Source organism: Taeniopygia guttata, chromosome 2 (assembly GCF_048771995.1).
Source record: "Taeniopygia guttata chromosome 2, bTaeGut7.mat, whole genome shotgun sequence".
NCBI lineage: Eukaryota > Metazoa > Chordata > Aves > Passeriformes > Estrildidae > Taeniopygia > Taeniopygia guttata.
Genome location: NC_133026.1, coordinates 100,808,303 through 100,824,002, shown reverse-complemented (window position 1 = coordinate 100,824,002; position 15,700 = coordinate 100,808,303). Strand labels below are relative to the sequence as shown.

Below are 15,700 nucleotides of genomic sequence, written 5' to 3'. Positions count from 1 at the left end.
AGACAGGTGGAATACTTTGTTGGGGCAGTCAGTACCACTCACTCCAGGCTGGGGCATGAACAGATCGAGAGCAGCCCTGCTGAGAGGGACCTGAGGATTCTGCTGGATGAGAGGCTGGGCATGAGCTGTCAATGTGAGCTTGCAGCCCAGGAAGATCAAACACATCCTGGGCTGCATCAAAGGCAGCATGGCCAGCAGGGCAAGGGAAGGGATTCTGCCCCTCTACTCTGCTCTTGTGAGACCTCACCTGCAGTGCTGCATCCAGCCCTGGGGTCCTCAGCACAGGAAGGACGTGGACATGTTGGAGACAGTCCAGAGGGGGCCACCAAGATGATTAGAGGGATGGAGCATCTCCAGTACAACAAAAGGCTGAGAGAACTGGAATTGTTCATCCAAGAGAAGAGGAGAGAAGGCTTCAGGGTGATCTAATTGCAGCCTTCCAGTACCTGAAGGGAGAATACAAGAAAGATGGAGAGGGACATTTTATATTGTGTAAATGGCAGGACAAGGATGAATGGATTCAAACAAAAATACGGTAGGTTTGGATTAGATATTAGGAGGGAGTTTTCTGCTGTGTGGGTGATGAGGCACTGGAACAGGTTGCCCAGGGCTGTGGATGCCTCATCCCTGAAAGTGTTCAAGGCCAGACTGAATAGAGCACTGAGCAACCTGGTGTATTGAAGAACATCCTTGCCCATGGTAGGTGGGTTAGAGGTAGATGATCTTTAAGGTCCCTTTCTATGATTCTGTGATTCTTAAGGCTGCAGCTGTGATTCTCCATGTCATCAACCCAGCATGAGAGCTTGGGATTGGAGCCCTAGTAATGATAGCAGAATAATGCCAATTATCTTGGAAACACTCTAGAAAGACTTTGGTTTTATATAATATTGCATGCATGAATATATCAATGTCTCTGGCAAAGTGAATCTTCGCTAGCATTAGCTACAATATAGAATTAGCTGCTCTTCAGCCTCTCTTATCTCTGGCCAGACACATTGCTTTGGTAGGATGACAAAGTGCTTTTGGCCATCATTTCTTGATTTTGTACTTTATGGTATGGTGCTGCTTGTGATCTTTGGGTATGTCTTTGATAAAAGTAGATAGTTGAAGAGATCATAATTAATATTGCAGTCTGTGAGTGAGGAAGGGATGGAAATACTCTTTTTTATCTATAAGAGAGAAAAGGATGTAGCAAAATATTAAAGAAAGTGTATTTGAAACTTGGGCATTAGAGGTTTCTGTTGTCTCTGAAAGATTACTGGGCTGGGATCTGGTGGAGAGCAAGGAGGCTGTGACTACAAAGAAACTGGCTAACTCCAAAGAAGCCTACAGATACCAGGACCAGTAGGACTGCATTCTCTGGCTCCAGGTGTTGCAGGTACTGGAGCAGCTATGCAGGCCTGAGTTTAATTCCACAGGAAGATGTGTGCAGGATGTGTGTGGAAGGAAACCACATGCTGAATAATCACACTGGTAAGTAAGGGTGCCAAAACTGGTAATACAGCAGGCATTTAGATTTGGGGACTGGTTAGGAACAGAGGTGGACAGGGCTGTAGACCCCTCAGCACTGATGTGAAGCAGATTATCAGTCACTGTACATGTTTTGCAAATGCACGTGGACTGAAGGGAAGCAAACCTAGAAAAGGGATCAGATGATGTTTTCCATTCAGAGATGTATTGGGTTTCTGTGGCAAGGCTTTGGTAGTGGCGGGGGGTGTGGGGCTGCAGGGGTGGCTTCTTTGAGAAGCTGCCAGAAGCTACCCTGGTGTCCTACAGAGCCAATGCCAGCTGGACCCACCACTGGCGAAGGCTGAGCCTGTCAGTGATGGTGATAGTGACTCTGGGGTAACATGGCTAAGAAATGGAAAAAAACCACTGTACAAGAGCAGAGTGCAGAAGAATATGTGAGAGCAACCACCCTGCAGACACCAGGGTCAGTGGAGAAGGAGAGGGACAAGGTACTCCAGGCTCCAGAGCAGAGATTCCCCTGGAGCCCACATGCAGACTTTGGCGAGACAGCTGTGCTGCCCCTTCAGCCCATGGAAGTCCATGGTGGAGCAGAGATCTTCCTGCAGCCCATGGAGGGGATGATTTTGGATAAGCTGGACGCCTCAGGGAAACTGACCACATGGAAAATCCATGCAGGAGGAGGCTTCTGCCAGGACCTGTGGACCGATGAAATGAGAAGCCCACACTGGAATAATTTTGCTGGCCCAACTTGTGACTTTGTGGAGGACTCACACTAGAGCTGTCTGTGCCTGAAGGATTGCACCCCATGGAAGAGACTGTGCTGGAGCAGTTTGGGAAGAACTGCACCCCATGGGAAGGACTCACACGTGAGCAGAAGAAAAATGTAGGAAGTCTTCCCCCTCAGGAGGAGTGAGAGGCAGAGACAATGCTCTGGTGAGGCGCAGGTAGAGAAATTGGAATAACATTAAGCTCGGGAAAAAGGGAAGGGTGTGGGGGAAGTGTTTTAAGATTTAATTTTTATTTTTAATCATCCTACTTTGATTTGATTGGCAATAAATTAAATTAATTTCCCCATTTTGAGTCTATTTTGCCCATGGCAGTAGTTGGTGAGTGATCTCTCCCTGTCCTTATTTCAACCCACAGTTTTTTTGTTATATATTTTCTCCCTTGCCCAGCTAGGGAAGGGAGAGATAGGATGACTTTGGTGGGCACTTGGTTTCCAGGCAGCATCAGCACACCACAGGAGGCCAGATACATTAAGCTGTGACTGGCAAATGTTTTTCTGTTTTAAAAGAGCCAGTAGAAATATACAGGTGGTATTGAAGATGCATATAAATACCAAACAAATCAACTCAGTGCTTGACTATCTCTTAAAGAACTTAAATAGCTCTTTGTGACTGTACTGTCTGAATGCTTTAAAACTATCACTGTTTTACATCCCCATAATGCTGTTGCAAGGTAAACTCAAATAACTATTTTCATATGGCAACTAGTGAGCTGAGAACAATAGAGCCAAGAGTTACTGTGCCAAATGTAGTCCTTGTATCACTAGGAGGAAGGATTGCATTCTGATATAACAGGACTGACCTGATTGTGGGTAGAACAAGTCCTGCACTTTTGTGTGTAGAGGGAATTAATATAAATCTAACGTGCTCCAGAGGAAAAAGTCTGATTCTGTAGCTAAGTTGTGCTCTGCAACAGCAATGTTGGCCTGAAAGCAATTAGAAATGATGTGTAGTTTTTTACTGTGTGGGAGCTGGCATAGGTCATCCTAACTTAGTTGGAGTAATGTACCAACTGACTTAAAAGACACCTTTACTACCATATATTATGAGTTTAAAGAAGGGAATGCAACAAAGGGAAATGCAAATAGGGATGTCTGTGTAAAGTTCACACAGGCAGACCAGAAGAACTGTGGTGGTTCTTACTGAAGTGAGACACTGCAGAATCCAGCCAGGGTAAAGCCACCAGAGAAGGTCAGTGGTGGCCATCCACCCTCTCAAAACAGGGTTGCAGTATGATCCAAGTGTTTGTGCTGGGCAGCTGGGTTCCAATATTCAGTGTGAGTGTTGTTCATTTGGCAAGTACCCTTCACTCAGGAAAGTGCATGGCAGCAAAATGACACTTCTGGGAGCCAACTCTGGTCCTAGTTCTTCCCTTTCAAAAATTTGCTTTGCAGATGAGTATCTCCAAGATCTTTGTGGAAATTCCTTGGAGATCACTGGTGGTATACGGCCACAAAATTTTAATTTGGAACTTACTGAAATCATTAGTGTCCTGAATTAGATGCCTGCGATATTTTGACTGCAGAAGTGAGGCTTCAGAGCACCTGTACCTGCATCCCTTTGGTTCAGGCTGAAGCCTCAGGCAGTTTTGTGTTGGTGAAGCAGCTGAGAGCCAGTGTGTGAGTCTAAAAGCTGCTCTTGTATTTTCATCTGTGCAGTTATGCAGTGATAGCTTTGCCCACTTGATACATCTTGCAGATGGAAAAACTGAATAAAGGCAGGAAGCTTTTTGCACTTCTTCCTAGACACCACTCTGCAGTGCGTGGCTTCATTTTCCCTGGGACTAGCCTGACACTTGGCAGATTCAATTCAGTCCCAGGGGTGTCTGAACCTTGGTCTCCTGTGAGGTATTGCTCCTCACAACAGTGTTTTCAGACAGCTGAAAGTGATACCCAAACACAGGGAAGGGCAAAGGATGTGTTTTAGGATAGCAAAAAGTTTATTGGTTAGAGTAATTCTTGGATTAAAATGCTGTCCTTGGAAACTACGATCAGGAATCTGTTGTGCATAACTCTTCCTTGTATGTTAATACAGTTGATAAAAATCCAAAGGCAGTTTCAGATGCTCTTCAAGCTGCCTGTCACAGCCTTCCAGAGCAGCTGTAAGTGGATTAGTAAGACATGGAAAGTATTGCAATGCTACCTGCATTTGATCAGCAGAGTAATGATTAAAATGTTAAAGGCGGGCACAGAGGACTAAAGCAGGCTGCAAATTGCAAAGCTTTCATTTATTTTTCAGCTTGTTGCTTTTTTACCTCCACTGGAATTTAGAAGACAGCCATAATCCTGTGCTCAGCCTTACCGTGTCACATGCCTTTGGGTTAAGAGCTGGCAACCCCGAAAGCATTCAAAATGCAGGTTGGGTGTCTCAGTGCTGCATGCCAGACCGTGCCCCTGGAGTGACATTCCTCCTGGACACCAGGCTTGACCAGAGCTGAGCTTACATTTCTGCTAAAGTTCAGCGATACTTTACAGCTCAGGCCTTGCAATTTGTTTGATGATAGCTAATGAAATGCAAACCATTTAGCAGCTCTGGGATGCAATTACACCGCTGTGAATTTTCAGATTCCATCAAAGTCCTGCTGAGGGTAATGGGAATGGGCCAGGGTGATTCAACTGTAAATCAAAAATGAAAGCGTGGCCAATTCTGACAGTGGAAAGAGGAGCTGTTCAAATGTGCAGAAGCTGATTTGCCAAGTCAAAACCAGCTGCACTTTACAGAGCTACTGGAATGAATGGTCTCTCTGCATTTGTTTTTCTGGTTTTTTTTGGGTTTTTTTTTGTTACTCATTGATTATTTTTCTTCCCCTTAAGTTTAAATGCTGTTATTCTACTTCAGGTTTGCCTGGCCAGTTGAAAAGGTTTTCAGTGCCTGTTTTTGTTATATAAAATACCTAATGCATTGGTAATAAAGCACAGTTCTCACCTTTTGGGTAACTTCATACCGATTCAAGTGTTTTCATCTGTACATCTTTAATGCTTCAACAGAAAGCTCTGCTCAGAGCTAGACAAGGACCTCTCCTTCATTTCTGCACTAGCACTGGCAGGAATCAAATCAGTGTTACAAAAAGTGGAATTTAACTTGGGAAATCTTGAGCATAAACTGGCTCCTCTGTTATTTTTCAGTTAGGGATGAATCGGCCAAGAGTGTCCAGTGTTGTGAATATGTAACAGGGAGCCAGGAATTGTTGCTTCTCTTAACAATGAGGAGCAGCCAGCTTCCTCTCTGGGCAGATCCTCTTCCAGGAGAGTGAGACAGCTTTTTGCTGTCTCACTCTCCTGGAAGACACCAGTGCACCCAGTTCTGTATGTTTCATCAAGCCTGTTTTGTTTTGTTTCAGTTTTTTTGCTTGTTTCTTTGATTTGTTTTGTTTTTTGTCTGAAGGAAGACAGAAGGTGCTATTATCTCACTGGATGGTACACTGAGAGGATTATTAAAGACAAATTGGACCGCAGATGTTTCTGCTGCATGCACTTAATTGTACTTCTTGATGCTAACCTGTCTGGAGAAAGCTTCAGAACAGCTTGCTGGTGGGCTCTGGTACTGCTCTCTGGCTGAAACCCTGCGTTCCATCAGTGTGAGCAGCTTTGTAATTCCAGCCCTATACCTGATGAAAAAAGCTTTGCCATGGGAGGCTTCCTGGGGGTTACACTAAATTAACCCTGACTGCATTGGTTGTGCTCTTTTTTTCTTGATCAGAAATCCTCAGAGGAAGGGATCAGCCACCAAATGCCTCGTGCCTTTGCTCAAGTTAGGATGATGGCTGGCAGCTCAGCTTTTGAGGAGCTTGGCACAAATGAGCTCTGAGGAGCAGATGTATTCCTGCTGCGAGGTGCAGGGAAGTCCTGCTGGATTTGATGGAAGCCACATGAGCTGTGGGATCAGTTTCTGGCATGTGAGAAAGGATAAAGACTTGTCAGGTCCAAATGTTTCTCATATTATTACTGAAATAACATCTTCTTTGCCTGGGGTTTTTTGAGCACTTAGTATTTATACCCTCCAGGTTGCTAGGGCTCATTCTTCTTTTGATCTGTAAGAGTAACTCATGTTAAACCCTGTCAGATTTAATGAGACCTGTCTGTAGCTGATGTCTCAGTGACTCTTATTGTGAGGAATGTTTTGAAGGGACAGACATTTTTAATTTTAAAATAGTTTTACAAATTAAAATTGTCCATCTGATTAAATCCTGGCTTTGTCCAAGCTGATGAGAAAACTTCCTTCTGAAGGAGCTGTGTGTGGGATCCCTATTTATGTAGTGGTCAGTTCTGCATTGCTTCTTAATGCAGATTTTTCTGGTGCCTGTCTCCAGGGTGTCTCAACCTTCCTTTAAAGCTGAAATGGGAAGTTAGTCACGAGATCTGTGGTGGTTACAAGCCAGATGTTCTTTTTGTTGTTTTTTGGTTTTTTTTTTTTTCCTTACTTTGCAATTAGAAGGACAGAAGGCAGTTTCTTCAGTGTGTTCATTCTTAGGGTGCCATTTCCTTGTGTGAAGTGCTGTCTAGGGTTCTTGTTTTGTTTGTATTTTCAAAATCCTAGAGTCATAAAGAATTTTTTAATGGTTTATCTCATTTTACACATACTTAGGAAGCCCTGTGTGTTAACATAGCAGAAAAAGACCGCATAGTCGAGACAAAAAAAAGCTCTTGCAGCAGTCTGCATGATTGTAGGGCTGCTGTTTAGTCATTAGGCATGATGTGTGTTGATGTTTTTTGTGAATCCAACATTTATTCCAGATGTAAAAAAAAAAAAAAAAAATTACATGGAGAGATTAGTTTACTCAGCACAATAGGGCTTGACCCTCAATCTGTTAAAAGCTGTTGTAATATCAAAGCTACAGACTAACAGCCTAATCAGTGATGTGTTTACAGGGTAGTATAGCTCCCTCCAATTTGGAAAAGTGCTTGGAGGACCAGGCCCTATGTGCAAAGATATAAATGAGACAGCCAGATTTAAATTAAATTTTTCTGCATTAGCTTTTTCTGCTGGGAAAAATGTGTTTGGAACAATAGACAGAGGAATATACCAAATGCCTATTTATAGTGGGAAAATGGTTTTCTTTTTTAATATATTGCTCATATTTTTTTCTGCTTTCTTTTTCTTAATCTCCCTGTAAGCTGCTGCAAACCAGCCAGAAGCAGCTCAGTTGTTGCTTGCCTGCAAATGAGTTGCCAGCGTCCTGTAGTGCTGCTAGCTTGAAATACAGTCTCATCTCCTTTACATTAATGAGAGTCGAGGAGAGCCAAGTGGGGTGGTTCCCCGGGAGCAGGAGTGTGGGTGGAGGCTCTGTTTTCTGTGGCATTCTGCTCTCCATTCTGGTGCTCTTAAAATTCCTCTCACCTAAATCTGCTGGTAAGGGATTTTGGAAGAACACAGAATGTGTTTTCCAGGGTTAAAGGGTAAAAGTCTGGAATTAGTCATGCTTACATTGGTTCCTTGTATTTATCAGAAGCATCTGATACAATTTCAGATTTTTGAATCCATTTTGCTGACCAGGGGAGATTCTGAAGCTGTAGCTACTTATTCTGGCAAACTAATAGTGGCTCACTTACTGTGAATTACATTTCTGCTTCTTTCCTTCCTCCCTACCCCACCCACTTTGCTTATCTTGCTACAATGTGGTTTATAACTGATATTTTAAAGTATGCTAGGAGGCTTATGAAGAAGAAAAAGAATAAAGGGAAACCTGTAGTTGATTCCTTGAGTGATTTGTGAACACTTTGAGTCACAATAATCATTTTATATTTATTCATTTCTTGCCACTTCTTTCCTGGATTGGTATGCTCTTGATCGTGATGAGTCAATGAAGTAGTGCTGAAGCCCTTGGGCTTCCTGTGAATGAGGATTTTTCCAAAGACTAGCAGGATCTGTTCCTTGAAGTGCAAGATAACTCCTGAGGGCATGTTCTCAGTTTCTGAAACTTATCCAATCCACTCTGCTCAGTGCCACTGTGACCTTTTGCATAAGCCAAGATGCTATACCTTTGTGTATGTTTGATGTTATATGTACACCAACATCAGGTAAAATAAAACAGAAAAACAGATTAGAGGGTATAATAGCAGAACTCTGAGAATTGGAAAAATAAATCTTCTGTATGCCCGAATTTTACCCAGGCTTGTGGCTTGATAAATCTGCTATAATCCTTTCAAGGAAAAAAAAAAAAAAAACAAAACAAGGGAGATCATCCCCATCACATGTTAGAAAAAAAAGGTTTGTGTAGAGAAAGACCATATAGTAAGGTACAAAGCAGATAGCTGCAGGAATGGTTTATACAGCCTTAGCAAGGAGGTTCAATATCAATGCACTGCTGAGAAAAAAACATTTTTCCTATGTCTTTGAAGCAACAGCTCTGCTTTCCTTGTTGCCTCTGGGAGACTTGAAAGTTTTACTGACTTTTACTGTTGTCAGTAAAAGTTAAGGTCTCTTTAGCTGTTTTCAAGTTACTGTATAATGTTCATATGCCATGATTTGCTTTGCTTTCAGGCAGGTGAATGTCTTGATTGATGGGTGTCAGTACAGTTTTCAGTAACATGGACTGAACACTGTCGAAGTAGTTTTAAGTCCCATGATGGAATGATAATTACTGCCTGAAGTAGGAAGCTTTTTCTATTTTACTTCCTTCCCTTCTGTGCTCTAATTATACTCTGGTAGATGCTGGTTTGCATCCTCCAGGCAACAAAAGGGAAGCTGGGAGTGCTTGTTTCAGCTGAACCCCCCTGGTGCAATAAAGTGCCTGGCTCCTGGAAAGCACCAGCCACTGGCTGCAGCAGTGCTTGTCCTAGAAACAGGTTCACTTGTGGTCCAAGTCCATTGGTTTCACTCCAGTTACTCAAGGGGGATATTTAGCCTTCTTGATAGTGCAAGCAGTCCCAGGAGCAAAGTGTAAGAATGCCTTTAAGCTTCTGGAGGGCTGTTGATGTGTCTGGCATATGCTTAAGTTTGACTGTGCTCATTGTGAGATGTGAAAGCAATAGAAACTTTGAAAGGTCCTTTTAATGTTATCGTGAAACATTAGTAAGAGCCACGAACTGAAAGATGAAGAGGTTCCAGGAAAATGAGCTAAGCTTTAATCTATGCTTGTGGATGTCACGTCCCTGCCAGAGACCCTGGCTCCTCTTTTAATTGCAGTTTCCATTCTGAGTGACTTGTCAGGGGAGCTGGAGAAGCAGATGAAACCGAAGCATCGTCGGGTCACCCGAGTCAGTGCCTAGTTTCAAACACGGCAGCAGAAACGCTGTCCCCACAAGAGAAAAATGTAATTCCTTGCAACCAGTGGGTGGTAATTCTAGTTTATCTACACCATTTAAAATCTAGAAAAATAATTAGATCCTCAATTTCAGGGCAGAGGGTTTTTTTAATTTTATTTTTTTAGAGTGTTCTGCCATCCTTGTGTAGTAATTATGCAGCAATGTCAGCTGGAATCTATAATGAAGGCAAAATTTGGGAATAGTAACAGGATGTGTTACTGCTATTGATCAAAGGCTACAGGACTGTTTTTAAACACTGCTCCTCTCTTTGATCTTTTTTTCTTATTGATTGGACAGAATGGATAAACAACTGTCTGTGTAACATGAGCATTTATTATGGCTTTTAAGCTGACTAAGGACAGCTTTGAATTAAGTATGAGAGTGTAAATGATGGTTTTCTAATAAATGCTGCCTATAAAGACAGGCGTGACAATACAGTTTCATGTAAGCATGGTGGAAAGAAATGTAAATACGGGCATTCTTTTTCTTTCTTATTAAAAAAAAGATAATATTGCAAAATTGATTATAGGAGAGGCAGAAGTGCTATTTTTAATATGTAGCTATGTTTGGGAAAAAACTGCTTTTCTATTTTTTTAATATATAGTTATGTGCCTTGTGCTGTTAACAAACTGTATTGTCTTATCTTGGCATTTTTCAAGAGTGTTGTGTAAATTTGTCATCTTAAAATGTGGATACAAATGGAGCTACCAGGTACAATCTGGTAGCTCTGCAATCACTTCAATGAAATTAATAGAAAACTTTCCATTGACTCTTTAATGAGTTACATTGGACCCTGGGCTGTCATTGTTAATGTCTTGGAAAGGTCAGTATTGATTTCCTGGCATCCTTTTTGTCTCTAAGGAGGCTCTTTGCAATTCTGTGGAAGACACAGTGATAATGTTACTCCTCTTCCTTGATAATTCCCTGTATAATTTAAGTTCTACCTACCATCCAAGGATTTGGGCAAAAACAGACAGACTGAAAAATGTTTAATTTTAGGGAAGTTGTTTATATCTTAGATGCCTAAATAATATTTCTGCATAATTTCAGTTTTTTTCCTGCTGCTTCAGGTAATTTTGAATTTTATTTCAGTATTGTACTGCTGTTATTTTCCCCTACTGATTGGGTATGTTGAAAGAAAAAAAAAAGGATTCTTCCTGCAAATGGAATCAGCCTGCCATGTTGCAGTGTAGAAAGTAAGCTGTGTTGCCTTTAAAGTAATGCACTGCAGACCTCTAGCACGGCATGCACAGACAGAGCTGCACATCTCTGGGGATCCAGATCTTTGGATTCCTACCTTTTCAAAACCACCCAAAGCTCTGCAAAGTTTCCACTAAGTGGGCTAGTTTGCCTTGCCATGAAAAGGTTATTTTCATTAAGTCAGTGCCATCAGTGTGCTAAAATGTTGGTGTTATTAGTCTGTTTTAGAAGCTTGCTTGGGCTGGCTGTGCAATAGGCCTGAATGAGATTGTTTCTCTGGCTGTGCTGTGTAATGCGCCGTGTGTTGGAAAGCACAGGGTTTGCTCGTACAAGTAAATGGCTCTGCTGGATGGACTGCAGTCCTTGCAACAGGAATATAAAATCCACACAATGAAATAGAGGGCTTGGAGAGAAGGGAGTCCTGGGAAGAGGGCCAGGGAGACTCAGTCACAATGCTGATGTTTGAAAAAGATAAGCAATGTCCTTACTTCTCTTCTGAAATGTGTAAGGTGCCCTGCTTGCCACAGGACAAGAGGAGACAGTCAAATATTAATTTTTAAAAATAAAGCAAGTGAAGTGTTGACATCTAGGGTCTCCTGGATATGACTTTGTTGACTCACTGTCATGCTTTCTTTGATTTTCAGGATACTGGGGTTGGGAAATCAAGCATCGTTTGTCGGTTTGTCCAGGACCACTTTGATCATAATATCAGTCCTACTATTGGGTAAGTATCACACAAAATATCACTTTGGTTTTCACTAGTCAGTGAGGTTTCAAATCTGACCCTTGAGTTATTTAAGTCCTAAGGTAATACAGCCAAAACAGTCTAAAGTGGGAAGCTTTTGACAAGGCAAAAACCAAAACCCCACTCCCAAGGAGTCTGTGACCTGCACAACGATCAGGTCATCCCATAGCTGAGTAATGGCAGGAAGACCATGGGAAGCCCTTAAAGTAGCTTTGTTGAGTGTCCTGGTGGGCTGGAACATGGACACTGTGTGTTTCCCGATGAGGATGTGCTTTTGTCTAAGTTTAGGATGTGTCACATTGTCCTTTATTGAAATAGGAACAATGCAATTTAAACTAAGTATAATTTATTTATATCACTTCTTTAAAAACTACTAAGTTTTCATGTATCAGACCATCAGAATCCTAATAGTCCTGTAGTAGATTTTAATTCATACTTTTTTTCTTTTAATATCTTAGGGACAGATTTTCCAAGTCCAATGTGACCTGGAAATTTTTTGAAGTTATGGATCTGTTATGGGAAAGGAAGCTATTATGGAATGTACAGAAAGGAGTAATTTGGGGGGGAGGGGCTGATCTGGCATGTGTGTCAGAGGTGTTTTAAGTAGTCTGTGAAAGATTGGTATTGATTGCTGTGTGTTGTTCAGAGGGTCGGACAGTACCTTCTGAGGCTCTGCCTTTCAATGCATGAAGGAGTCTCAGCTGGAAGCTGCGCGTACAAGTTCCAGGGCAATTTTGGATTTCTGAATGAAATGAATAGAGAAAAATGGACAGAGAGAAAGGAAGCATGTCATGAATAAAATTACTGGCTGAAGGACACTTGTTTGCAGTGAAGGAATTGATGGCAACTTGAGTGTTGTTTTTTTTTTTTTTTACTTCTAAACCATTAGCAGCCTTTTTCCGCAAGTAGTTGTTGCTAAGTAAATGCCTTCTGCTCAATTTGGAAAACAATCTTCCTCTGTTATCATACTTCTGAAAACTAAAGGGATTTTTTTTTGCATTAGGAGATTAAAATGTGAAGGCTAGCTTCACACAGGTGATATTATTTGTCTAGACAGATAAGGGTTTTTTACTTCCAAATTATTCAACTATTTTAAATATATAATCCTTGCAATCAACAGTAGCCACTGTGGAGCTATAAAGTTCCCATTTTTGAAGCTGTGAAGTGTTGCTTATTGGTTTGAGAAGGAGAGCGACAACTGAGAGAACACAACCTGAAAACGACCAATGCAATGCTGCCTTTTTATTTTTTCCTTAGTTAGTATTTTCATAAAAAATGCAGCATTGTTAAATGCAAGCAATTTGCAGATGGCTGCAGAGAAGAACTCTGGTATATCATTCTCATGAAATGTTTTGTTCAGTCATATGTCATTTAATGTCATTTGGTGCTTTTGTAACGACTGTGCATTGTATCAAATGCATCTTTATGAGCCAGGAAAAATGTTACCACAGCAAAAATGGTTCAGCAGTACTCAGATAGGATGGGAAAAATAGAGATCTGCCAGAGTTTGGCACTCTCTCCTGCCAGCTTTCAAATGAACTCCTGTAATACAGAAAAAGCCTGTAAATTTGTAACTTTCTTTCCTAAAAGAAAAAAACTTTGAAAATATTGACCTGTCTTATTTCCTATGGAAAAGAAAAGAAACTACAAAGACTTTTTCATCCCCGTTAAAAGGGAGAACAACTTTCTTGCATTTGTTTACCATGCGCATTCCAGCAGGTGACTTTTCTGTTCCATGGTGATCCAGTCTCATGTGTTAAAGTGAAAAGTGGCACATGATGTTGTCTGTTGACTTTCTCTCAGGTCTGTATCACCAAGAAGATGGAGCTAACAAGAAGGAGAAGCCATGTGTTAATGGCAGGAGCATTTGTGTTCCTGGAGTCATGAACAAATGCCCTCTGAACTTCAGAGGCATTTTCCCTTGTTTTTAAAAAATACATCTCTAGGTACCATATGTCCTGTGTGAGAAAAATGAGACTTCTACTTCTGCAGGTATTTTATCAAGGTTTTGGAGTTTTCCCCAAATGCAGACTAATCCAGAAGAACTCACTAAGGTCTACAGGTTACATATTCAGAATGTCAGTTATGTTACAAATTTCTCTTTCTTTCATGTTTCCAGAGCATCCTTCATGACTAAAACTGTGCCATGTGGGAATGAGCTTCATAAATTTCTGATCTGGGACACAGCTGGTCAGGAACGGGTGAGTATCATTTTGCAGAATGCTTTAATTATCCTGATCTCTCTTAATGTGTTGATGTACTTTTTCTAAACCTTTCATCTTCAGAAGACTTTGTAAGTATCAACCTCCTGAATCTTTGCAAGGCTCTTCAATGCAGGTGGTCAGCAGGCACCGGGTATTTAGGTTCCCTTTCCATGGATGGCAAAAATGCAGAGACAGGCTGACCATATCACTTACCTAAAAAAAACCCCAAACCATGGTGTGAATTGTCACCCAGCTTCCCCAAGACAGCTTGAGCAGTGCCCCAGCAACATCCAGTCCCCTCTGGTTTTATCAGGTTTGTGTGTGGCAGCTCTCATTGGCATTGGAAAGGCTTTGACTTGCAGCCCATGGGCTGGGCTGATCTGAACTTAGGTGGTGACTCTGGAGTTATCTTCGATTGGGACAGTGAATGTGGGCATGGCTTGTCTCTGCTGTTATTATTTAAGAAATTACCACCGGCAGCCTGAACCACTTTGGGTTTTTGTCTTGATTTTTTTCAAGCCATACATAAGGGATTTTTGGGCATTAGTTCATCTGGACAGTATGTAAGTCTGGTTGATAATTTTTTTTTTTCTTTTAATAGCCTCAGTGACAAGTAGTATGCAGTACTAGATTGTAGAACTGTAGGTTTCTCTTAATATATGCTCATGTTTGTCTTGAGAAATATGAGAGAAATGGAAAAACCTATGCACACTTCTAGAACATCAAACTTGTGAAATGGCACAGTGTCTTTTCATAGGAAATTGTAGTTATGCTCACACTAGGTTGGGATAAAATGAGATGCTTATACAGACTGGATGTCAGTCCTGATACATCGTGCTGTATTCTCCATACCTTGTATGTGAATTGTGGGCAAAGAAGATTTGTGCTCTTATTTGCAGGAAATGTTTATACTTTTATTTATAATGCACAGTGTGAGATAAAGTGACTGATTAAATCTGTTGGCTCATAAAAATTCAGTTATTTGTCATGGGAAAATGGACCTTGAAAACTATATTTGAAGCCTAATTCCTTCCCTTGAATCTTGTTTGTTCAATTTCTGCATGGTCTGGAGCTGATAACTGACTAATTATTGCAAGATCTAGCAAAAGTTCAGTTTTCCTTCCCATGGTTTCAGATTCCTTGCTTATTCTCTCTCTTTTCCCTTCACTGCCCTGCTCTCCTTGCTTTTCTTTTTAGCACTTTACACACAAAACTCAGTTGGATTAATACTTATATCAAGATTTACCGATTTTCCTACATAGTCTAAGGACTCTCAAAGCCCTCTAAAATCAGGTGAATAGTAATATTCTTCTTTACATATTTACTGAAACAATGATACCTCATGTGAGGCAGGAAATCTGTGACTGAGATCTGACTCTTGGACACTAAATTAATCCTTCCAAACTAGTCCCTTATGTTTCCTCTCAATTTTTATTAGCTCATCATTTTTCAAACATCTGCTTTCCTTTTTTTGTGTGTGTGTGTGAAACTGTGATGAGCAGTGAGCACTACAAACTTTGCTAGATTGCTTAGAATTTATTACAGATATGGGATGCTAAAATTGTTCATTAATTAGTGATCACGAGTTAGTCCAGGGACCATCTTTTTGTTCTGTGTTTGCACAGTGTATTCCCAGTCCTTCACTAGGATTAGGAAAGTGGAGTGATATAGTAAACAACGTTCATTGGTGTGGAGTGCAAGCTATGGAGGCAGACAAGTTTCCCAAGGTGAGGTCCATACTAGTCCGGGTCATTCACTGTCCTAGAACATTCCTGGTTTACATTGCAGCTAAACACATGATGCTTCTCAATATCTTACTCATTTTAATCAGGGATTTCTGGTTGCTTTGTTTTGTGTTGCTCCTTCTGATTCAAGAGCAAATGTCTCCCCCTGTTAATTTTATTCTAATTGTCCTGTGAGCAGCAATGGTGACCCAACACTGAAGCCTTCACAGCAGAAGAGCCTCAGCTGAGATTTAACTAAGGCTTCACTTATGCCATGAAAGTTAAGCTCAAACCTTTAACCATGGTAGAGCATGCAGGCAGAAACAAC

At 41.2% G+C, this 15,700-nt stretch overlaps 1 protein-coding gene across 1 annotated transcript in view; it reads left to right on the top strand.

The window, feature by feature from the left end:
* RAB31 (RAB31, member RAS oncogene family) overlaps nucleotides 1-15,700 on the top strand; it is a 60,689-nt gene that overhangs the window by 15,682 nt on the left and 29,307 nt on the right. The window contains exons 2-3 of the mRNA XM_002190127.7: nucleotides 11,344-11,423; nucleotides 13,564-13,645. Of these exons, the coding sequence (XP_002190163.2) occupies nucleotides 11,344-11,423; nucleotides 13,564-13,645 (162 nt within the window). The remainder of the gene's footprint in view (nucleotides 1-11,343; nucleotides 11,424-13,563; nucleotides 13,646-15,700) is intronic.